This window comes from Pongo abelii, chromosome 21, assembly GCF_028885655.2.
Source record: "Pongo abelii isolate AG06213 chromosome 21, NHGRI_mPonAbe1-v2.0_pri, whole genome shotgun sequence".
In the NCBI taxonomy this organism is placed as follows: domain Eukaryota; kingdom Metazoa; phylum Chordata; class Mammalia; order Primates; family Hominidae; genus Pongo; species Pongo abelii.
This window is the reverse complement of record NC_072006.2, coordinates 55,971,327-55,996,865: the sequence shown is the minus strand read 5'-3', so window position 1 is coordinate 55,996,865 and position 25,539 is coordinate 55,971,327. Positions and strand designations below refer to the sequence as shown.

At 45.2% G+C, this 25,539-nt stretch overlaps 1 protein-coding gene across 1 annotated transcript in view; it reads left to right on the top strand.

Moving 5' to 3' along the window:
* ATP9A (ATPase phospholipid transporting 9A (putative)) overlaps window positions 1-25,539 on the top strand; it is a 173,756-nt gene that overhangs the window by 101,477 nt on the left and 46,740 nt on the right. The window contains exon 14 of the mRNA XM_054542330.2: window positions 11,807-12,019. Within this exon, the coding sequence (XP_054398305.1) occupies window positions 11,807-12,019 (213 nt within the window). The remainder of the gene's footprint in view (window positions 1-11,806; window positions 12,020-25,539) is intronic.

Sequence of the window (25,539 nt, the reverse complement as noted above, 5' to 3'; positions counted from 1 at the left end):
ACCTGGCTAATTTGGTTTATTTTTTATAGAGATGAGGTCTCACTGTGTTGCCCAGGCTGGACTTGAACTCCTGGGCTCAAGTGATCCCCTCACCTCCCAAAGGCTTCCCAAAGTGTTGGGATTACAGGCATGAGCCTCTGCACCCAGCCACCTTTGGCCTTTTGTCTTCATCCCTTCTCATTCACTCAGCAAGGTGACCCCCTCCCTCACCTGTCTGCTGTGACCCCCTGCACGGGAAAGCTGCCTGGCGTTCCTTCTTGCCCTCTTCTCAGGAGCCTCTCCATACCATCAACTCCGTGGTGGAGTCTGAGACTTCCAGTGGGGTCTAGCCTTGGTCTTCATCCCCTCCCCTTTCCCGCGGTTCAGCCTTCCAGGCAGGGTGAGCTGCCTCATTTCTGTGTCTTAAATTAGACCCTTCCCTTGGAGCCACCAACCCCAAATGCCCACCAGGCTCCTTCTTGGGGGGCTCATTGATTGGATTGTCATGCATATCAGCACCCAGCTGCATGCCTGTATCGCTCCCAGCCCCCTCTCGGCCGTGCTGACTCTTGATGGTTATATTAGACAGCTTCACAGGTGGCGGTGTGTGCATCCGGTGGGAGTTACACCCATGCCATGTTGCTGGTATTTTTAAGAGCTCCTGGTGTTTACGGAAGCCGTCCCATCTCAGGATATTTGTGTATTTTAGCTTTTATGGTTCATTTTTGGCTTAGCATAGATAACACTCTTTGTAAAGTGTTGAAATTCAGAAAACCACACTTCTTACCGTGAACCCCACCTCATAACTCCTTCCTTAGGGGAAGCTCATAAATCAATTTACCCATTCCGGCCTTGAGTCTCACATAGCTGTGTGTTGTGGGGTTAGGGTTAGCTGTGCGAGGCTGGGGTGAGCTCAGAATTCCAGTACAGATCTACCCAAGTGAGGCTGTGTGCATCTTTCTCTCGTGATGTCTAAAAATCCTGGCATAAGCACAGGAACACATGTGTGATGGGACATATGGAAGCTTTTGCATGCTTTTTTAAACCCGGTTTTATTGAGGGATGATTTACATACCTGAAAGTTTTCAGCCATGTTGAATACACAGTGTGGTGACTTTTAGTAAATTTACAGCTGTGGAACCATCCCAAATATCTGATCTTAGAATATACCCACCACCCCTGCTCCCATTGCAGTCACTCCTCCCAACTTAGAGCTTCATAAGGGGTTCTTATACCAGTGGTTCTTTCTTCTTTTTCTTTCTTTCTTTCTTTTTTTTTTTTTTTTTGAGACACAGTCTTACTCTGTCGCCCAGGCTGAGGTGCAGGGATACGATCTCGGCTCACTGCAACCTCCACCTCCCGAGTTCAAGCAGTTCTCTGCCTCAGCCTTTCTAGTAGCTGGGATTACAGGCACCTGCCACCATGCCCGGCTAATTTTTGTATTTTTAGTAGAGATGGGGTTTCACCATGTTGGCCTGGCTGGTCTCAAACTCCTGACCTCAGGTGATCCGTCTGCCTTGGCTTCCCAAAGTGCTGGGATTACAGACGTGAGTCACCATGCCCGGCCCGGTGTTTCTTAAAGTACAGCCTTTGGAACCCCTGGGCTAGATCACTTGGGCCAGAGTCAGGAGCACAAGGAGTGGTGCCCAGACCTACAGTTTTGACAGGTGAACCAGGTGTTTCCAGAGTACAGTAGTGTTGGAGAACAGCTGCTGTGAAACTGAGGTTCATCCCTGTTCAGAGCATGGGTATCTAAACCTGTGGACTCCAAGGAAGAGTTTGCAAGATGACCCACTGAGGTACAGGAAGCACCTCTGTATATTTCAGTTTCATCTCCAAAATTAATGCAAAATTAAAATCTTACTAATACTATTGAGGTTGACCCAGGGGCCCTCACTCCATGTATCAGACAGGTACTTGTCAGGTCCGGTCCTTGAGGTGTCCTGTAGAAGGGGCTGGAATTCCACAGTTGTTTATTTTCCCAGTGTTGAAATGTAGGCCGCAGTTTATGAGTGTCCAGGTGACTTGTTCTAAGGATGTGGTTGAACTAAACTGGCCTCATAAAGAGAGCAGGTGGTTTGAAAAGATTTCTGCAGGAAAGCTTCAGATTATTAATACAAGGCCAAGTAAACACTAAGAAAATGGCCAACATATTAGGAGAGAAAACTGTAACCAGCTAAGGACTTGTGATGATTTTTCCCCTGGGTTATTCATTTACTGGTACTTTTTTTTTTTTTTTTGAGACAAAGTCTCACTCTGTCGCCCCATCCTGGAGTATAGTGGTGCTATCTTGGCTCACCCCAAACTCTGCCTCCCAGGTTCAAGAGATTCTTCTGCCTCAGCCTTCCGAGTAGCTGGGATCACAGGCATGTGCCAACACACCTGGCTAATGTTTTTTTGTATTTTTGGTAGAGACGGGGTTTCACCATGTTGGCCAGGCTGGCCTCGAACTCCTGATTTCAGATGATCCGCCTGCCTCGGCCTCCAAAAGTGCTGGGATTACAGGCTCGAACCACTACACCTGGCCATTTACTAGTACTTTTAATGGAAAAAGGAGATACAATTTAAAAACCATAAAATTTGCTCTTTTAAGCATATGATTCTGTAGTTTTTAATATGTTCACAATACTGTGCAAACATTGGTACTGTCTAATTTTAGAACATTTTTATCACCCCTAAAAAAAAAGCCCACATCCCTTGAGCTCCCAACGCTCCCTGCTCTATCCCCTCAGCTGTCAGTCTACTTTCTGTCTCTGGATTTGCCTCTTCTGAACATTGCCTATAAATAGAATCAAACAATATGTGACCTTTTGTGTCTGGCTGGTCGTCCGTTTAGCAGAGTATTTGCAAGGTTCTGCCTGGTTGTAGCAGGTGTATGTACTTTATTCCTCTTTGTAGCTGAATAACAGGTATAATGATTTGAAATTTAAGTTTAGGCTGGGTGCGGTGGCTCACGCCTGTAATCCCAGCACTTTGGGAGGCCGAGGCGGGCAGATCACGAGATCAGGAGTTTGAGACCAGCCTGACCAACATGGTGAAACCCCGTCTCTGCTAAAAATACAAAAAAAAAAAAAAATTAGCCGGGGGTGGTGGCGGGCGCCTGTAATCCCAGCTACTCAGGAGGCTGAGGCAGAATAGCTTGAATCCGGCAGGCGGAGGTTGAAGTGAGCCGAGATCGCGCCACTGCACTCCAACCTGGGTGACAGAGCGAGACTCCTCTCAAAAGGAAAAAAAAAGAAATTTAAGTTTAAATCTATAATTCTCAGTGCTCCTTACCCCGAGTATATGCTATTTTGAGATATTAGCTAATTGTGTGAGAAATGCTGTTTTTCACTTTGTTTTCTTATTTATTTTTATTTTTAGTTTTTTGAGACAGAGCCTTCTCTCTTACCCAGGCTATAGTACAGTGGTGCCATCACAGCTCACTGTAGCCTTGACCCCTCAGGCTCAGGTGATCCTCCCACCCCAGCCTCCCAAGTAGCTGGGACCACAGGCATGTGTCACCATACCTGGCTAATTTTTGTATTTTTTGTAGAGAGAGGGAGTGTTACCATTTGCCCAGGCTGGTCTCGAACTCCTAGGCTCCAGCAATTAGCCCACCTCAGCCTCTCAAAGAGCTGGGATTACAGGCATGAGCCACTGCAGCCAGCCCTGTTTTTCATTTTTATCATAGGATTTTAGAATTTTTTTTCTTGTTTTGTAATGTTCAGTAGTACAATACAATATTTATACAAAGATCAATATATATAGATGGAACGTACTTGATAAACTTTTCCCGCCGGGCATGGTAGCTCATGCCTGTAATCCCAGCACTTTGGGAGGCCGAGGTGGGCGGATCACCTGAGACCGGGAGTTCAAGACCAGCCTGACCCAGCATGGAGAAACCCTGTCTCTATTAAAAATACAAAATTAGCCGGGCGTGGTCGTGCATACCTGTAATCCCAGCTACTTGGGAGGCTGAGGCAGGAGAATTGCTTGAACCTGGGAGGCGGAGGTTGCAGCAAGCCGAGATCGTGCCATTGTACTCCAGCCTGGGCAACAAGAGCGAAACTCCGTCTCACAAAAAAAAAAAAAAAAAAAGAAAAAGAAAAACTTTTCCCAATATGTTACATGATCAAAATATTTCAAGACAACCAGTCTGTATTACCTAGAGCTTGTGATAGTTTATTTTACTCTTCCCAGGAAGTAGAAATATCTTGAATTCTTGTTAATAGATGCATCTGAGGAAAATATGAAGGACTACAGGAAATGGGAGCCTTGTGGTGCGCTGCTCCAGAGACACGTGGCCAGCACGTTTGCCTGTTTATCTAGCCTGCTTTGTACACATAAATTCATATTTTAAACCATAATTGGGGCCGGGCTTAGTGGCCCATACCTGTAATCACAGCACTTTGGGAGGCCAAAGTGGGCGGATCACTTGAGGTCAGGAGTTCGAGACCAGCCTGGCTAACATGGCGAAATCCTGTCTCTACTAAAACTGGAAAAATTAGGCCGGGTGTGGTGGCTCACGCTTGGAATCCCAGCACTTTGGGAGGCCGAGGTGGGTGGATCACAAGGTCAGGAGATCAAGCCCATCCTGGTTAACATGGTGAAACCCTGTCTCTACTAAAAAAAATACAAAAACTTAGCCGGGCGTGGTGGCACACGCCTGTAGTCGCAGCTACATGGGAGGCTGAGGCAGGAGAATCTCTTGAAACGGGAGGTGGAGGTGGTAGTGAGCCGAGCTTGCGCCACTGCACTCCAGCTTGGGCGACAGAGCGAGACTCTGTCTCAAACAAACAAACAAACACACAAACAAACAAAAACAATAAAATGTAGCCGGGCGTGGTGGCAGGCGCCTGTAATCCCAGCTACTCCGGAGGCTGAGGCAGGAGACTTGCTTGAACCCAGGAGGTAGAGGTTGCAGTGAGCTGAGATTGTGCCACTGCACCCAGCCTGGGTGACAGAGCAAGACAGTCTCAAACCATAATTGGGATTATTCCACATACTTTGGTCTGTGAAGTGTCATTTTAAATTTACTGAGTTTTTTTTTATGAGCGTGTGAGTTTGTGATTTATTTTTCTACACACAACATATATGCACAGGATGCACTCAGTTTATCAGTACTGACTGCCAGAGAGCGTTCTTCTTACTTTCTGCATCCACAGAAAACAGATACAAAGTTCAGTTTATGTTCTCTTTTTTTTTCTTTTTTGAGACGGAGTCTCGCTCTGTTTCCCAGGCTGGAGTGCAGTGGCGCAATCTCCGCTCACTGCAAGCTCCGCCTCCCGGGTTCACGCCATTCTCCTGCCTCAGCCTCCCAAGTAGCTGGGATTACAGGCGCCTGCCACCATGCCCGGCTAATTTTTTGTATTTTTGGTAGAGACGGGGTTTCACTATGTTAACCAGGATGGTCTTGATCTCCTGACCTCGTGATCCGCCCGCCTCGGCCTCCCAAAGTGCTAGGATTACAGGCGTGAGCCACCGAGTTTATATTCTCTTGAGGAAGAATTTTTTTTGTCGGTGTCATTTTCTCTGGAATATGGAGCCTACTTCATTTTTTACTCGTTGAAAAAACTTTCTGGTATTTATGAAAGTTTTTTTGCAGAAAAAATAAATCATACGGCCAAGCACAAAGACAAAACATTGAATTCACCTGTATTCATATCATTCGGCAGTAACCAGTATTAACACCTGGGTGGATAAAATGCCAAATGCTCTGCCTTTGTGTGTCTGGATAGATGTGTTCTTTATTTCTCTCTGTCTCTGTTTTCTTTTCAGTGAGAACCCATCATATTCCTTTCTTTTTTAACTAGAGTTGATCACCAGAATTGCCTGTAAAGTTTAAAAAATATAAATATATGCCTGGGCTGTACTGCATTCTTTAGGTCTGGATCTTAAGTATGTATATTTTAAAAATCTTTTTTTTTGAGACAGAGTTTTCGATCTTGTTGCCCAGGCTGGAGTGTAGTGGTATGATCTTGGCTCACTGCAACCTCTGCCTCGTGGGTTCAAGTGATTTGCCTGCCTCAGCTTCCTGAGTAGCTGGGATTACAGGTGTCTGCCACCACGCCAGCTAATTTTTGTATTTTTAGTAGAGACGGGGTTTCACCATGTTGGCCAGGCTGATCTCGAACTCCTGACCTCAGGTGATCTGCCCGCCTCAGCCTCCCAAAGTGCTGGGATTACAGGTGTGAGCCACTGTGCCCGGCGTGTATATTTTAAAAAATCTTTATTGGTTATTCTGAGAAGCCTTCCTGGTTAAGAACCACTGCCAGAATAACACTATTTAACTTCCTTCTTTTCACTCATGTCAAGGTTTTTAATGGTTTCATAACACAGTCTGGACTAGAGTAAGACAAGTGAGGAACTCAACATAGCAAATTTAACTGGGTGCCAAAAAAAAAAAAAATAAAGCAAATCATATTTTGGTGAAAATTTTTTTTTTTTTTTTTTTTTTTTTCAGACAGTCTTGCTCTGTTAACCAGAGCAAGTAGCATGATCTCAGCCCACTGCAACCTCCGCCTCCCAGGTTCAAGCAATTCTCCTGCCTCAGCCTGCCGAGTAGCTGGGACTATAGGCACCTGCCACCATGCCCGGCTAATTTTTGTATCTTTAGTAGAGACTGGGTTTCACTCTGTTGGCCAGGCTGGTCGCGAGCTCCCGACCTCAGGTGATCCACTCGTCTTCCCCCAAAGTGCTGGGATTACAGACATGAGCCACTACACCTGGCGCAGTGCAATATTTTAAAAACTCAAGCACAAAACATTCATGAAGAATGGAATATTGAAATTTTAAATGAAGGCAAGATCCAGCCTTGCGCTAGCACAGTTCAGTTGCGGTAACTCACCCTGGTCCTAGCCCTGGATTTATAGTTTCAGTGGCTGTCAGTCTTCTCATTATTGACATATTGGGACTGGATTATTCTTTGTCATGGGAGGCTGTCCTGTGCCTTGTAGGAGGTTAAGCAGCACGCTACAGATTCCTATAGCACCCCTGTCCCCTCACATTTGTGACAACCAGTTATGTCTCCAGACATGACCAAATGAGGGGCAAAATCATCCAAGTTGAGAATGATGGTGATATATGGGTACATTGAAATTTATTGACTTTGTGTTGCATGATGATGTCTGCTCTAAAACAGTAAACATTGGATTTACTTAGTCACTTAATCAACCTGTAGCTCAGCTGATTCATTTGGAGGTAGCAGCTCTGAGCCTGTCTCTTTGATGGTGGCCCTTTGAGGTGAATGAGTCATCAGCTCTGAGCTTTTTTGAGGTGGCAGGTTAGTTAGGGTTATCATAACAGAAATTCTTTATCTTTAATAGTGTATTTCTGACTGGGCGCAGTGGCTCACACCTGTAATCCCAGCACTTTGGGAGGCCGAGGCGAGAGGTTGACTTGAGCCTGGGAGTTAGAAAACAGCCTGGGCAATAAGAGGGAGACCTTGTCTCTACCACAAAAAAAAAAAAAAAAATGCTGGGCATGGTGGTGCACGCCTGTGGTCCCGGTATTCAGAAGTCTGAGGTGGGAGGATTACTTGAGTCCAGAAGGTTGAGGCTGCATTGAGCTGTGATCATGCCACTTCACTCCAGCCTGGGCAACAGAGTGAGACCCTGTCTTAAAAAAAAAAGTGTATTTCAGTCAACTGCAACCCATTCCTAGTATCCATTAATAGTATGAATGCCCATATGTGGTGAAGTTTTAACTGCATTTGGAAAGAAAATTGGCATTCCTGGTGACTCAATGTTTAATTTTTGTATTAATCTTTTCTGTAATAACAGGCTGGAGTTCTTGTTGGGAAATGGCCCTAGCTGTGGATTACTAATGGGAAAGGGAAGCCTATTTTCCCTACCTTGGTGTCTCATTTATTGGCTGGGATGCTATAAATGACTCAGGGGCTTTATAGGATTCGAGACACCCGCCCAGGGGCCCAAGTCAGGGCCCTTTGTATTTGGAGATCTTAATTCCTCTCCCAGTAATGACCTGCGCTTGGTTCTGAAGTCACTTCTGACCTCGTGTGGAGCTGTTCTGCCCTCCCTCCCTCCATAAGGGGACCAGTGGTTTTTCCCCAGGGCAAAAAGAGTCATAACCTGCCTCTGTGGATGCCACATCTGTTTTTGTTTTCCCCTGGTATTTTTTAAGTAAGAAGAAATGTGTGTAGGTTAAAGGGCCTATGGGGAGGAGGTTAGAGATAAACACTGTACAATGTGAAACTCTTCCATATGGGGAATGTGAGGATGTTTGAAGACCAGGCCTAAGACAGGCATCATCCACACACAGCCCCTGGTCAGTTTCAGTGCCTTAAGGATGTATGCGCATGACCATATGGTGTGCAAAGGAGACTTTATTTAACAATTAAAAGAAGCAGTTTCAGCACCAATGAGTATTTCCTCTCCTTCCTGGAACATTTTAGTAGGAAAGGTGGGAAAGTATTAATTTAAGAGAGAAATAAAGATATGTGGGTGGAGGCATTGAACTTGTGGCCTGTGATCTTGGTCAGGCTATCATAGTTGTTTTCCAATTCATTCATTGTCAGATGGTCCCCTGAGCTGTAAGTGAGGCCTTCGTGAACATCTGATCGTCTGTGGTTCTCTTTTTGCCTTGCTTGGGAGTTGTTTCACCTGGAATACAAAATCCCGTGGCTCTGTGTTATCCCATGTTTGAAATATTAGTGGAAGCATTTGACTTTACATGTAGACATGAAAGCAGATTGCTTTACAAAATCCAGAAGTTCATGAAGGATGCCCTCAGTACAGCTTTTCATTTAAATCCATGGTTACTGAAACTTGCCAACCACAGTAATTACTTTGTCAAAGGTCTTGTTATTGCACCTAATGTTAAATAACGATTTGGTCCAGGTGCTGAGGAATGCGGACAGAAATGAAGACACGTGTTCGTGGCTAGAACGTAAATTATAGAATTGAAAAAAAAAGGTTCTCGATTTAGTCTCTCCAATAGAGAACCTTTCTGTAAATCTTTTCTTTATAATTTTACAGTTAAATTCTTTATAATTAAAAGCACTCGGCAAATAATGATTCATTTAAACCGGAGTTCTGATTCATTACTCTAATTATTGTTACCATGCAGTGCCCTTTGGCCTGGAAGTGAAACTCGTGTGCTCCTGACACCAGAGGTTAACAGGGCAGGAAGCCAGAGCACTGTGTCCCCACAGTGACCAGAATAATTTAGTAATTGTCTAATTACCTGAGGAGTCTAATGCTACTACTAAAAATAGTATTAAAAAATTAAATGAAAGTCATTTTCTTGTTTCTTGTAACCCATCTGTTCTCTATTTTGGGCAATCGGGTGTCATGGGTGTAAAGTGGGACTCATTTTAAAGGATCAGATCACTTCTCTCCTGTTGGATAAATATGTTTTTAATAGAATGTAGAATCTGGTAACTCCATACACATTTCTAGCCTCCACGATTCAGTTAGCTGTGGATTCAGTAAGACTGTTGTAGGTGACCCCTTGTCTAAATCTGTGATTTAAAATCTGAAACTGATGTTGATTTCATAGTTGTTTCTTGAAAATGAAAAAAAAATTCATGTCAGTTGAGGACTCCCTACCACCACCTTGGGAATATTAAGTTATTAATTTAATTGTTCAGCAAATATCTGTTACATACCAGACACTGCCCTGGGTACTAGGAATACAGTGATGAGTAACTCACTCAGGTGAGCCTTCTGTTTCTATGGTCTAATGAGAGGGAACCGTCAGGTAAATAGGCCAATTTAGACAATGAAGAGAGTAACACACAGGGTGTTGCTGAAATGTGACTTGCAATGGGAAGGCAAGCGGAGTGCCATGAATTGGGGGGCCCAGGAAGAGCCTCTTTGAGGAGGTAAAGTTGAATTGAGGCCTGAATGATGAGACTGAGCAAGCCAGCCCTGCAGTGAGCTGGGGGATGGGGTTCCAGGCAGAGGGCACGGCAAGTGCAGAGGCCCTCAGGCAGGAAGAAGCTTGGCAGTGCCCAAAGAACAGAAAGGCCAGCATGGCTGGAGCAGAGAGAACAGGGGGAAGCTGGAGATGCAGGCAGGTGCTGATCAGATGTGAGGGCATTTGGCTTGTGTTGAACAATGAGCCGTAGATTGTTAACAAGTGCCTTTTTCCCCCAAGTGGTCTTAATTTTCATTATATTCTAAAGCAGTAGAACCCTTTCTTCAAAGGAAGCCTAGGTGGGGGCCGGGCACCGTGGCTCACGCCTGTAATCCCAGCACTTTGGGAGGCCGAGGCAGGCGGATCGCTTGAGGTCAGGAGTTCGAGACCAGCCTGGCCAACATGGTGAAACCCCATCTCTACTAAAAATACAAGAATTAGCAGAGCTTGGTGGCAGATGCCTGTAATGCCAGCCACTCGGGAGGCTGAGGCAGGAGAATCACTTGAACCCAGGAGGTGGAGATTGCAGTGAGCTGAGATCATGCCACTGCATAGCCTGGGTGACAGAGTGATACTCATGTCTCAAAAAAAAAAAAAAAAAGGAAGCATAGGTGGCACCTGATGTGTGACAGAGGAACGGAGCTGCAGGCTGCATCTCCCATCCTGCTGCAGTTGGTGGTGCTGAGCAGGTTTCTCAGGATTCCTGGGGCTCAGTGTGGAGCATGGATTGAAAACCACCTCTAGTTCACTCCTCTCCTGCCTCAGCCTCCCGAGTAGCTGGGATTACAGCGCCACCACACCCGGCTAATTTTTGTATTTTTGTAGAGACGGGGTTTTACCATGTTGGGCAGGCTGGTCTTGAACTCCCAACCTCAAGTGATCCACCCGCCTTGGCCTCCCAAAGTGCTGGGATTACAGGCGTGAGCCACCGTGCCCAGCCACTCGTCTCATTGACAGGAAACAGGCTCAGAGAACAGACACCACTTGCTGCAGGTCTCCTAGCTGCTTACCACCCATCCAAGAATAAGGCTTAGCTTTGGTTACCCTTCAGTGCTGTTTTTACCATGTTGCTCAAAACCATTTTTCCAAGACTTAACCCATTCCTGGCCCTTCAGAGGCTGAGCTGTGTTGCCAGTTGTAAAGGAAGGGATGGGGAAGGCCAGTTGTATGCCATGGAGCTGCCTCTCAGGCAAGAGCTGGGGTTTAAAGTCAGCCTGCAAGGCAAAACTTGAGCGCAGTTACCATTACTCCTGAAAGTCTAGCTTCATTGGAGGGCCAGGTGCCATTTTGCAGTGAGTCCCATCCGGCCAGGGTTTCCTCCAGCTGTTCCTGACACCTTGCTGGACTGCCCTGGGTTGCTTGTTGTTGATGGTTGTTACTTGCATAGGGGTACCCAATGAGGTTGTTGCCTTCTATTATAAACCAAGAAGATTGTGAGCTTAAACAGTGGTTCTAAGCCGAGGGTGATTTTGGCCTCTATTGGACATTTGGTAACATCTCTTGTCACAACTAGGGGAGTGCTGCTGGCATCCAGCGCATCTGGTGGCTGAAGGACAGGGATGCGGATGAACATTCTATAATGTCCCCCAACATAGGAGTGCCCAAGTGGGGAAACTCTATTCTGAACTACCGGGATCCCTTTCAGTGCGGTGGGGTCCTCATTCTGTCAAAAGCCCCTGACACCACCCCAGGGAAGATAGATTCACTCAGTCTGCAGGTAGAATCATTCTCGTTCATTAAATTGTAATTTTTTCCTCTGTTTCTTTTTCTTTTTTTTTTTTGCCAAGCATAAATGACAAACCCTGAAAATTACATGTCATTTATTTGCAACATCATTGTAGATATACCTAAGAGTTCTGTGTGTAGGACAGTAAAAGAAAAGCAATAGCTGCACGGCTGTTCTTCCACACACTCCAAATCATTCCTGCCTCTGGTCATCTTCCTTGTTCATTTCTCCTTCCTGTAGCAATCCCAGGACCCACCGGCTCAGAAGGGCCCGACGCTCACCACTAAGGTCCGGCGGACCATGAGCAGCCGCGTGCACGAAGCTGTGAAGGCCATCGCGCTCTGCCACAACGTGACTCCTGTGTATGAGTCCAACGGTGTGACCGATCAGGCTGAGGCCGAGAAGCAGTACGAAGACTCCTGCCGCGTGTACCAGGCATCCAGCCCTGATGAGGTAAACCTGGGCAGGTGCGGCAAGGCGTGGGGAGGCCCTAGTTGTTTTCTCTGTGCTGGAATTAGGCGTTTTCTAAGGAAGCAATGTGTCAGGGCAGACAGGAGCCAGGATGGTGCAGGGCTGCTGGGAGACGCATTTTCAAATACAAGAAAGAACCGCTCTTCCTCTAAAAAGAATAGCCTTGGACTTGAGGTATAACCTGAATTAGGAAAGTTAGAGATTTTGTTTTCTAACTCAAAAGGCCAGCATAACAGGACACAAGGTCCCATTTAAACCACGTACTTTAAAAAAGATGTGAATAATTAAGATCTTAATTAAGATAAACTCCACATTCCATACAGTCTACCCATTTAAAGTATGACTTTTTTATTTTATCTTTTTCCCTGAGACACAGTCTCACTGTGTCGCCCAGGCTGGAGTGCAGTAGTGTGATCTCGGCTCACTACAACCTCCCACTGGGGTTCGAGCGATTCTCCTGCCTCAGCCTCCTGAATAGCTGGGATTACAGGCGCCCACCACCATGCCCGGCTAATTTTTTGTATTTTTAATAGAGATGGGGTTTCACCATGTTGGCCAGGCTGGTCTCGAACCCCTGACCTCAGGTGATCCACCCGCCTTGGCCTCCCACAGTGTTGGGATTACAGGCGTGAGCCACTGCGTTGGTGAGTATGGCTTCTTAATATAGTTAGTATATTTTGGGATTTTTTTTTTTTTTTTTGGCAACCATCATCACAATCAAATTAGGATATTTTTATCACCCCAAAGGAAATTCTATACCCACTTTCCTGCTGTATCTCCTTCTCTTCCTCATTCCTCCAGCCCTAAAGCACCCACTAATCTACTTTCTACATCTATAGATTTGCCTATGACAGACACTCCAAACAACTGGAACCATACAATAGGTGGCCTTTTGTGATTGGCCTGTTTTACTTAGTGTAATGTTTTCAAGATTCACCTGTGCATATTCACGCATCAATACTTCATTCCTTTTTATAACTGAATAATAATCTGTTTATGGATATATTACTTTTCTTATCCATTCATCAATTAATCCACATTTGGGTGTTTTTTTTTTTGTCTATATAGATAATGCTGCTATGGACAATTGTGTACAAGTATTTGAATGGGTGTAGATTCCTGTTTCTCTTGGGTATATACCTAGGAGTGGGTTGGCAATGTCATATGGTGACTCTATAGTTAACCTTTTGAGGAACTGTCTGTCTTTTCCAAAAGTGGCTGCACTATTTTACGTATCTACCAGCAAGGTATGACAGTTTCCGTTTCTCCACATCTTGGTCAATACTTGTTGCTGTCAGTTCTTTGGATTCTGGACGTTCTAGTCAGTGTGGAGCGGTATCTCATTGTGGTTTTGATTTGTGTTTTCTGGATGGCTCCTAATGTAGAGCATCTTTTCGTATGCTTCTTGGCCATTTGTTTATCTTCTTTGGAAAAATGTCTATCCATATCCTTTACCCATTTTTACTTTGTCTGTTTTTCTTTTTGTTGTTTGTTTGTTTTTGTTTTGCTCTGTCGCCCAGGCTGGAGTGCAGTGGTGCAGTCTTCCCAGCTCCATCTCCCAGAGTGCTGGGATTTTAGGTGTGAGCCACAGCGCCCGGCCGCCTTTCAGTATCTTTTAATTTACTTTTTAAAACGTGAATTTTCCTATTGATATAGTTTGTATCCTCCTTTTTTCACTTACTATTTTATCGTTTCTGTTTTCTAATCATCTTGAATATTATTAAAAACATTCTTTAAGAATTGCTACCTATGCATGTGCCCTGATATCCTAACTATTCTCATAATTGGAACTTCTCATACTATAGGAACGTAGGTTATTCCTAATTTTTAGCAGTGATATTTATAAGTATTTTGCAATGAACATCCTTACACCTTATAATTCTAGAAGTGGTGTGATTGGGTTTATGAATTTAAGAGATACTTTTGAGTAGACTAACACTGTGATATTAGTGCTAACAAGACAGCCCCAGGCCCCTAGGGAGGAGGCTTGTGTGACACAGTATAGTGTGTGACTCACTCCCGGGATCCAGCTCCACACTTGGGCAGTTACTTATGCTTGCTGTGCCTCCAGATCTGTGCCATGGAACCCCCACAGTGGGGCTGTTGTGAAGCCCCAAGTAGGCAGTCAGTATATCTTGTGGGTCAAATTGAATGAGTATTTTTTTTTAGAGATGGGGTCTCGCTATGTTGCCCAGGCTGGAGTAGTGCAGCGGCTCTTGATAGGTGCAATTATGGCTCACTGCAGCCTTGAACTCCTAGGCATGAGCCATCCTCCCACCTCAGCCTCCTGAGTAGTCAGGATTACAGGCGTGTGCCACCATGCCCGGCTTTAAATGAGTATAATGCTCATGGTAACTATGGCCAGAGTGCTTCCCAGAATTTTTTTTTTTAAACATTTAACTCTTCTACCAACATTGGGAGGAATCCCAATTTTTTTTTAAATCCATTTTAGGAAGAATGGGGCTCCTAAAGTTCTGGACCAATTTGCAAGTATCAGTGAGCCTGTGGTTCCCGGCGGTTGGGGGATGGCACAATGAAAATCTTTCCCAAAGTTCACAAATGAAAGAACGCTTGAGTGTCATCTTCTCTGTCCTGGTGCTTCTTTCTCCCTTTTTTAGGCAGTGGAATTTGTCACTTGGGAGACTCCTCCTTCCAGCCTGCAGGGTGTTTGTGGAACAGCTCAAGCTATAAAACCTAGTTCATCCGTGACTGTTGACATTTGAACCAGGGTTTTTAGGAGTGAAAAATGCAGCCCCCTGGCCAGCTTCTGAGATGGGAATTGTGTGCAGAAAGAGAGGGGGAGGGAGGGTAGGTTTGGGTGATTGTCCTGATCTACTTGGACTTGTGCCATAGTAAGTGACAATTTCAGGTTTATCATAATTTCTTCTTTCTGTGACTTGGCAGGTTTAGTCTGTTTTTCCCTTTGGGAATGATACTGTGGAATAGCAATGTCAGAGAGGGCCATATTTTTGGTAGCTAGGGACTGGGAACCAGTAACCTTGTGGGTATTTGATGGAATTCAAATTTATTTTATTTTATTTGAACTCCTGACCTCAAGTGATCCTTCGGCCTCCCATAGTGCTGGGACTACAGGCGTGAGCCACTGTGCCAGGCCTTTTTTTTTTTTTTTTTTTTCTTGCTCTGTCGCCCAGGCTGGAGTGCAGTGGTATGATCTCGGCTCACTGCAACCCCCATCTTCTGGGTTCAAGTGATTCTCGTGCCTCAGCTTCCCAAGTAGTTGGGATTACAGAAGTGCGCCACCATGCCTGGCTAATTTTTGTATTTTTAGTAGAGACAGGGTTTTCACCATGTTAGCCAGGCTGGTCTCAAACTCCTGAGCTTAAGTGATCTGCCTGCCTCAGCCTCCTAAAGTGCTGGGGTTACAGTCGTAACCACCGCACCCAGTGGAATTCAAATTTGAGCAAGCTCCGGATGCTGACGATCTGAGAAGCAAGTCCTGCCTGAGGCCCCTGATGCTCCTGTTGGCATCTCTGGAGGCTTTAATGCCTGTCGCCCACTCCTCTGCTCCCACTGGACTTCGGTGTGTTTGTTTTAGGGCTGTGCAAAGATTTTTCCATGAGGGTAAATCTTTCATGGAATGCTTTGCGCTTCTCGGCCCCTTTTTCTCAAAGTGAATGGTACTTTATCTCTTCTGTGGATGAATTGCACTTGAATTCAGATTTGTCTTGTTTTTCTAAGATTCTGAATCGACTGAGGAAAAAAAAAAAGAACTACTTTCCTTTGGCCTTTGGTGTCTTCAGAGGCCAGTGTTACCTTTTTGCTGTGGTTTTTTTTTTTTTTTTTTGAGACGGAGTCTTCCTCTGTCACCCAGGCTGGAGTGCAGTGGCGTGATCTTGGCTCACTGCAAGCTCCGCCTCCCAGGGTCACAACATTCTTCTGCCTCAGTCTCCCCAGCAGCTGGGACTACAGGCACACGCTGCCACGCCTGGCTAATTTTTTTGTATTTTTAGTAGAGATGGGGTTTCACCATGTTAGCCAGGTTGGTCTCGATCTCCTGACCTCGTGATCCGCCCGCCTTGGCCTCCCAAAGTGTTGGGATTACAGGCGTGAGCCACTGCGACTGGCCTTGCTGTGTTTTTTTTTTTTTTTTCAACTTTTATTATTTTGTATTGCAGTTATTTTATGTCTATAGTAGAACACATGAATGCATTGATCAGAAAAGTAAAAAGTAACCCATAATCTTACTAAAGGTATAGTCATTGTTAATGTCTTCTGATCAGCCTTCTAAACTACTTCAGAGGCCGCCTACCGCCAAATACAAATAGGTTTATATAAATGCCTCATGAGGCTCAAAGGAGGCTAAATCTAGTTCAGGTGAAATCTTTCAGAAAGCCGTACTGTTTCCAGGTCCCTGTAGGATTCCACATAGACTTGGCTGGCTCTAGAATCGTGCCTTTGAAATTCAATATCAATAAAACATTGCTAGCCTAGGCAAGGTCAGTTTATGGAACACGTATAGAAACCAGTATGCATTTTACTTGGGAGCTGCTGGAGTAATTTCTACCAGTTGGCGTGGGATTCATTTCCTGTAACAGAAAGCAGGATTTCCTAAATTTGTTTCCTGTGCACATTCCAGTTGGGGAACCTTGAAGTGTCTTTATTCAGCTATCGATTACAGCCTGGGGGCGCTGGGCCCTCCCTGCCACCGTACAGTAACTCACGGAGGAAATGAAATAGATACGATCGGACCCGGAGGAGCGGAGCGCTGCTCAGATGCTGGAGCGAGCAGGCCTCAGCCCTGACAGCATCCCACCATTTCTAGGATATTCCACAGTGTCGAGAGTGGGTGGTGGGGAGTGGGAGTGGGGGCTGTGGTGATAATGCAACTTTCCAGGCCTTTGTTTCTTGGTTTGAGCCAGGAGGTGCTGTCCTGCAAGCAGCTAGGATCAGCTCTGTCCATGGCTCATTCACTTGTCTTTTCCATGAATTCTTCATATTTAAAAAACTTTTTTTCTTTTTTTGGCCAGGCGCTTTTGAGACAGAGTCTCGCTCTGTTGCCCAGGCTGGAGTGCAGTGCTGTGATCTTGGCTCACTGCAACCTCCGCTTCCTGGGTTCAAACCATTCTCCTGCCTCAGCCTCCTGAGTAGCTGGGACTACAGGCGCCCACCACCATGCCTGGTTAGTTTTTGTATTTTTAGTAGAGACAGGGTTTCACCATGTTGACCAGGCTGGTCTCAAACTCCGAACCTCAAATGATCCACCCACCTTGGCCTCCCAAAGTGCTAGGATTACAAGCGTGAGCCACCACTCCTGGCCAAAAAAGCTTTTAAAATCACAAGTACTAATGTCTTCACTACAGAAAAGGGAGAAATTGTAGAATCACAAAGAAGATAAAAAATAACCTGTGATTCTTACCACCTGGCGATAACTACTACTGTTTATGTTCTGGTATAGATTTTCTCAGACTCCTTCTAAATGTATGCATATTTAAATATATATATATTTTATTTTATGTGTATTTATATAATACATAAGATATGCACATTTATATTTATATAATATGTAAATATTTACATATTATAAATATGTAAACAAATATATATTATGTAAATAAATATATAAATAAATAAATATTATGTAAATAATAATTTAAATATTCACATAATATATAAATATATAAAATAATATTTACTTTGTGTGTGTATATATATATATTATATATGGAGAGAGAGAGAGAGAGGACGAGTACAGAATCATGCTGTAGTACATATAATTGAACAGGAAGGAGGGTGAATTAAGTAACTTCCTTTAGAAAGTCATATGGCTTTCCGAGATTGCACCACTGCACTTGAGCCTGGGCAACAGAGCAAGACTGTCTCAAAAAAATAAATTAAAAAAAAAAAGAAAGTCACATGACTTTCACATTTCTGTAGGACTTACGCTTGTGTGCAGGTATACGTGTGTGTGTGTGTATGTGTGATGTATTTGCCCGTGTGCCATGTTAGTATGTGTGTGCACATGGATGCACGTGTGTGTATGAATGCACATGTGTGTGTATGAATGAAAGCTGCTTGCTGTATTTCACTGGGCCTTGAATAGCTGAGTAATTCCAGAGCAATGAATCAGCAGTTCTAGGTAACATGCAGAGTGTCTGCATGGCTAGCACATGCTCATGGCACAGAGTGAGAAGCCTGTCGCTCTCCTTCCCTGACTTCATTCTCCCAGGCTCCTTCCTCTGCGGCACCCACTGTTATTAATATCTGAGTATACTTGCAGAGATAATTCTTTGCATGTATTAGAATTACCCTCATGCTTCATTAAAAAATATGTATTTTATTTATTTATTTATTTTTTTTTTGAGATGGAGTCTCACTCTGTCACCCAGGCTGGAGTGCAGTGGCACGGTCTCGGCTCACTGCAACCTCCGCCTTCTGGGTTCAAGTGATTCTCCTGCCTTGGCCTCCCGAGCAGCTGGGACTACAGGTGCACGCCACCATGCCCAGCTAATTTTTGTATTTTTAGTAGAGACGGGGTTTCACCATATTGGCCAGGCTGGTCTCAAATTCCTGACCTTGTGACTCACCCACCTTGGCCTCCCAAAGTGCTGGGAGTACAGGCATGAGCCACCGCACTCAGCCTATTAAAGTATTTTTTAAAATTTAAAAGCACAACTGTAAATTATAGATGCAGCTTTGCACTTTGCTTTTAGTAGCTCAGTTTTTACAAATGTGCCAGGACATGGAATATCATTGCACTGTGACCTCAGCAGAGGGCTGAGTTTTACTGAAACATCTGCCGTGGGTTCCTGTAGCCTCCCAGTGGCATAAACGCATGTCTGTATTTCAAGACCCTGTCTACTCACTTTCATGGAAGGTGAGGGCATCACATTGGCCTTCCCTGCTTCTGCAGTGCAATTGCTGGCCATGTTTAACTTGTAACTTTCAATTCAATCAGCTGTGTGATTTTTTTTTTTTTTTTTTTTTTTTTTTGAGACGGATTCTCGCTCTGCTGCCCAGGCTGGAGTGCGGTGGTGCGATCTTGGCTCACTTCAACCTCCGCCTCCCAGGTTCAAGCGATTCTCTTGCCTCACCTCCCAAGTAGCTGGGACTACAGGCATCCGCCACCACGCCTGGCTAATTTTGAATTTTTAGTAGAGACGGGGTTTCACCATGTTGGCCAGGCTGGTCTCGAACTCCTGACCTCAAGTGATCTGCCCGCCTTGGCCTCCCACAGTGCTGGGATTACAGGCATGAGCTACTGCACCCAGCCTAGCCGTGCGATTTTAAGCAAATCATTGCTGCACCTCAGCCTCATCAAAGGTAAAGAGGGGCTAGGGCCATTGACCTCACAGGTCATTGCTAAAGATGAGGTAGTAATGGTGATAACAGTGGTACTGACGGCAGTGAGAAATGACCACCTATTGAATACCTGCTCTGTGCCAGGCCCTGGGCGGTGAGCCCCTCTTATGATAGAGTCACAACGATTGTGCCCATTTTGCAGATGAAGTATAAGTTGGCTAAGGAAAGTTCCCACGGTCACATAGCTGGCAAGATTAAAATCAGACAGCCCACGCCTAGAGTCTGGACTTGCAACCCACAATACCACTTTCCTCCCCAGGGGATGATGGCTTGAAAGTGCTTTGTAAACTCCTGAAGTGCTCCAGAGAGTGAAGATGCCTGTGTTTGGGAGACTCAGGGCTGATACTGGATGAAGTTCTACAGTCTCTGGCTATTTTTAGCCAAACAGGGTACCCTGTTTGGAGGTAATGTTCACACACTCTGCATCTCCCAAGTACAGTGGAATTTTTATTTTAATTGTTTGGTCTCTTCCCTCTTTTCTCATCTGGGGAAGCTTCCGAGCTTGGTGAAAGTAAGCTTTTTTCTGCCAGTCCCTGGCAGCCTACCTTCTGAGTATCTTGCCTTTACCACCCACCTCATTAGGATTCATCCCTTAGAAAGGAAAATTAAAATGAGCATGTTTCACTTAACAACTTCCAGTTCCATCTATGTTGCTGCAAGTCACAGAATTTCTTTCTTTTTTAATGTGTTTTGCTTATTTTTTTGAGATAGGATCTTGCTGTATTGCCCAGGCTGGAATATAGTGGTGCAGTCTTGGCTCACTGCAGCCTTGACCTCCTGGCCTCAAGCGGTCCTCCCGCCTCAGCCTCCCAAGTAGCTGGGATGAGAGGCGCACACCACCACACCTGGATAAATTTTTGTATTTTATTGTAGCAATGGGGGTCTTGCTGTGTTGCCCAGGCCAATCTCAAACTCCAGAACTCAAGCAATTGTCCTGCCTCAGCCTCCCAGGGTGCTGGAATTACAGGCATAAGCACTGCATTGGGCCAATAAGAGGATTTTTAATGGCTATACAATATTCTTTTGCCTACATACACCACAGAGTATTTGTTCCATCTCCCAAGCTTGCCACTTAGGAGGTTTCCCCCTTTTGGCTATCATAAATCATGCCACGATGCGTTGCCTTCCATGTTCTCTCTGCACATCTTTGACCGTGTGTGTAAAAGGTTCCAGTTGTCTCCTTTTGCCTCATCTTAACCTCGTTGCTGAACGTGAGTGTAAAAACTGCTGGAGAGCTCAAGTACATGGCGCCGGGGAGGGCAGACAATCTCACGGTCCTTCTGCGGCTATGAGGTTTGTTGGTTTGTTTTTTTATGAGCACATTCTTGGTGAACCATAAGATGTATGCAGTTCTCCTCAATGCCTTGGGCATAGCCTGAGCCTCAGCCTCAGGTCCAGACAATGACAGTATTCAGACGTGTACACGAATGAGCCCGGAGTGTGAAGCAGAAAGATTTAGGAGGGTGTTGGAGTTTTACCACCACATTGCCATGACCTTGGACCCCAGGGGTAAGGTCAAAGAACAGAGGTCAGGAACTATAGGGGAGCTCTTCCATCCATGTTATTGATTAACCACCGAAGTGGGGTCTCGAAACAGGATTGTGGTTGTTCAGAAGAAGACAGCGGGGACTGTTTGAGCAGGGCTGGACGGTGTTTTACAGACGCTGTAGGAAACTGTCATGTGTGCCTCCCTTAGTGTTAGCTTATCCATGGGCCGTAGAGGCAAAAGCTCTGTCCCGTGTGATATTAGTGTTGGCTCAGAATAGAGTTAATATGTAGTCATTTCTTTTTTTTTCTTTTTCTTTTTTGAGACAGTCTCGCTCTGTCGCCCAGGCTGGAGTGCAATGGTGCAATCTTGGCTCACTGCAACCTCCGCCTCCTGGGTGCCAGCTATTCTCCTGCCTTAGCCTCCTGGGTAGCTGGGACTACAGGCACATGCCACCATGCCTGGCTAATTTTGTATTTTTCGTTTATTTGTTTGTTTTGAGATGAAGTCTTGCTCTGTTGCCCAGGCTGGAGTGCAGTACCACAATCTCAGCTCACTGCAACCTCCGCCTCCCGGGTTTAAGTGATTCTCCTGCCTCAGCCTCCTGAGGAGCTGGGATTACAGGCGTGTGCCACCACGCCTGGCTAAATTTTTGTATTTTTAGTAGAGTTGGGGTTTCACCATATTGGCTAGGCTGGTCTTGAACTCCTTACCTCAAGTGATCCACCATCCTTGGCCCCACACAGTGCTGGGATTACAGGCATGAGCCACCGTGCCCGGTCTATAAATAGTCATTTCTTAGTGATCACATTTTAGGAAGATTATGCTGTTCGTTCTTCTTAAGTATTTATTTTTATCAGTCAAGTGATAGGAAGTTCAATTTCAAGTACAAGACATTTGGATCAAGAAGTGACTATTTATTTATTTATTTATTTGAGACGGTGTCTTGCTCTGTTGCCCGGGCTGGAGTGCAGTGGTATGATCTCAGCTCACTGCAACCGCTGCCTCCTGGGTTCAAGCAATTCCGCTGCCTCGGCCTCCCGAGTAGCTGGGATTACAGGCACCCACCGGCCCAGCGAATGTTTTGTACTTTTTTTTAGTAGAGATGGGTTTTCACTATGTTGGCCAGGCTGGTCTTGAGCTCCATACCTCAGGTGATCAGCCCACTTCAGCCTCCCAAGGTGTTGGGATTACAGGCGTGAGCCACTGCGCCCAGCAAGAAGTGACCTTTTATGCCACTGTCTCTTCCGCTGATTCCTAGCAGGCTGTGTTTTGTTTGTTTCATGCTATGTTAAAAAAAAACAATTGAAGCAGTATTTAAAAATCACTTGATTTTATATCAAAATTAGTTTTTCTCAAGAAAGATCAGGTCTGGAAATAGTGGGTCCAAGTTCTACCTGGCAGTGGTTGGCCAAGCTGGGCAGCTGCTGCCTCAGTTTTCTTCTGACCCCCACATGGCCCTGCCCTGCTCCTGTCTGCTCGTCTCCCAACCCCTGTCGGCATTTGAACCTGCAACCACTGCCTGGTGCATTTGAATGCATTTTCGTATTGAGTGAAGAAAACCGTGTGTCTGTGGATAGATTTATAATTTTGAAAGGCTGGATTAGGGCTGATCGGTGACTCTTTGTGAGCTTGAGTATTTATCTTATTGAATGCCACCAAATAACCCCTTTTATCAGATGTCACATTCCTGCCTCGTATCATACGTGCTCTGATGATTGGTATGTATCCCGCTTTTGACAAGAATTCAAGGCTACTGAGCGTGATCTGGCTTATTTCCCAAGCACAGCATCCCAGGTACAAAGAGAAAACTTTAAAAACTTCTCACAGGTGGTTTATTGCTGACCAAGAAATGATGAAAAAGCCCTTTGACGATGGTTTCTGGCCTGAGTCCCTCACATGGGCATTTGAGGAAGGGAAAGGTGTGGGCCCTGCCCCTTCGGTTTCTTGTCACCCAAAGGAGAAAACACAAGACTCCTGAGACAGGATCCCCTCCCCGCCCTTTCTACCTTTCCAGCATTTTATCCAGCTCGCGTCTAATGTATCTGTTCATTCATCCACCTTAACGAGGTTGCGTTTTCTGCTGCTGGCCTGACCTGCAGTTATTGAGACCCTAACTCAGGCTGTTAACAGCAGTGAGACGCAAGCCCCTGAAATCCTCTAACTTGTGTGATAAGGGGTGATTTCTTTGAACAGAAGCCAGAATGTTAAGTAACCTTGTTGTATATCACTGTGTTTTGGGAGGGAATGCAGATATCTCAGCTCACTCCCCAGATGTTTGTCTGGCCCACAATCGAGAGGTGTTAGTGAGTAACCCACTTCTAAACTGGTCTTCCCTGAGTAGGACTCTGGGGGATGTTATGTGTCCTGTTAGAAAGTAGCTTTAAATTAACACTGACTTAAGCTAAAGTGGAGGAGAGTGGAAGGGGAGAAGGAAAGACTTCCTGCAGGGCTCAGATCCTGTTGGAATCAGCTCCCAAAGAGACTGAGAACGTTCTTGTTTTGTTTTGTTTTGTTTTTGAGACAGTCTTTCTCTGTCGCCCAGGATTGAATGCAGTGGTACAATCTCGGCTTTCTGCAACCTCCGCCTCCCGGGTTCAAGCGATTCTCCTGCCTCAGCCTCCTGAGAAGCTGGGATTATAGGTGCCTGCCACCACGCCTGGCTAATTTTTGTATCTTTAGTAGAGACGAGGTTTCACCATGTTGGCCAGGCTGGTCTCAAACTCCTGACCTCAGGTGATCTGCCTGCCTTGGCCTCCCAAAGTCCTGGGATTACAGGTTTGAGCCACCTCGCCAGACCCTGCAGAGGTTTTGATTAGGATGGTGGATCCCAGGGGTGGGGCTACAGAGATAGCTGTCGTAGGCTCCTGAGCTCCACTGAGAGGCTTGCTCTAGAAGAAAGCAAGGCTAAAAGATGTTTACATACAGCTGTAATTGATCTTTCCTCAAAAGCGTTTGTCATTTCTGATCATTTCAGGTTACAGTTATTCAACGGTTCCACTAACATGGACCTGTGGGGTCTGTAGCTGGGCATGCTGGGCTGGCCGATTCTGCTGCCCAGCCCTGGAAGCCACTTCTGGTTCTGGAGTTACAGGTTCTTTCTCGATTGAAGTTAAGAGCAGGCTTTTGGGGAATTAGTGTATCTCTTGGAAGCCCAGTATCACAGACTTTTCACATCTTTTCAGGACAATTAACAGGTGAAGTAATAGCTGCTTGAGAATAAGAATAAAAAAATCATTTCCATAAGTGTTTGAAAGTACCTGAAGAATAATTCTTTTTTTTTATTTATTACTAAATAGGTATATAAGGAAGGATATAAATTTAGTCAGGGTTTTTAGCTTGTACATAACTAGGTATTTGTAATATTTGAATTGTATTGGGATGTTTATTTAATTAAAGTTAAACGTAAAAGAAATGCATGTACATATTTGAAACATTTCAGTGGTATAGAAAGCTAGAAGTGGCCGGGCGCCATGGCCCATGCCTGTAATCCCAGCACTTTGGGAGGTCGAGGTGGGCAGATCACGAGGTCAGGAGATCGAGACCATCCTGACTAACACGGTGAAACCTGTCTCTACTAAACATACAAAAAAAAAAAATTAGCCGAGTGTGGTGGCGGGCACCAGCTACTCGGGAGGCTGAGGCAGGAGAATGGCATGAACCCAGGAGGTGGAGTTTGCAGTGAGCCAAGATTGCGCCACTGCACTCCAGCCTGGGCAACAGAGTGAGACGCCGTCTCAAAAAAAAAAAAAAAAAAAAAAAGGCTAGAAGTAAAAGCTAGAAGTAATTCTCTCCATGTGTATCACTCTATAAACATTTTTACACTGCACCCAAGCTTTTTTACATAGACAGATGGGATGATTTTTTTTTCTTATTTTTATTTATTTATTTATTTTTGAGGCAGAGTCTTGTTCTGTCGCCCAGGCTGAAGTGCAATGGCGCCATCCCAGCTCACTGCAACCTCTGCCTCTGGGGTTCACGTGATTCTCCTGCCTCAACCTCCCGAGTAGCTGGGATTACAGGTACCTGCCATCATGCCTGGCTAATTTTTGTATTTTTGTAGAGATGAGGTTTCACTATGTTGACCAGACTGGTCTTGAACTCCTGAACTCAGGTGATCCTCCTGCCTCGGCCTCCCAAAGTGCTGGGATTATAGACATGAGCTACTGCGCCCGGCTGGTATGATTTTATATTTGCGAATCATTCTGATTTGTTAATTTTAAACTTTGGAAGACAATTGTTAGCAGACAAAACAGGGCTATACTGAAAGTTAGAGTGTCTTAGTCTGTTTGGCCTGCTATAACAAAATACCATCAACTGGGTATTGTGTAAACAACAGAAGTTATTTCTCCTAGTTCTGGAGGCTGGGAAGTCCTGTATCAGCATACTGGCAGATTTGGTGTCTGGTAAGGGCCTGTTTCCTGGCTGATAAAAGGCTGTCTTTTCACTCCGTCTCTCACGGCAGAAGGAGCGAGGGAGCTCTCTGGGGTTTCTTTTATAAAGGCACTCATCCACTCATGAGGAACCCCACCCCCAGGACTTAATCACCTCCCAGAGGCCCCATCTCCAACTGCTATCACATTGGGGATTAGGTTTCAACATATGAATTTTAGGGGACATAAACATTGTCTATAGCACAGCCATTAAATTAAACAAATAACTTAAGTGAATGAGTTTTCAACGACTTAGGCAGGCC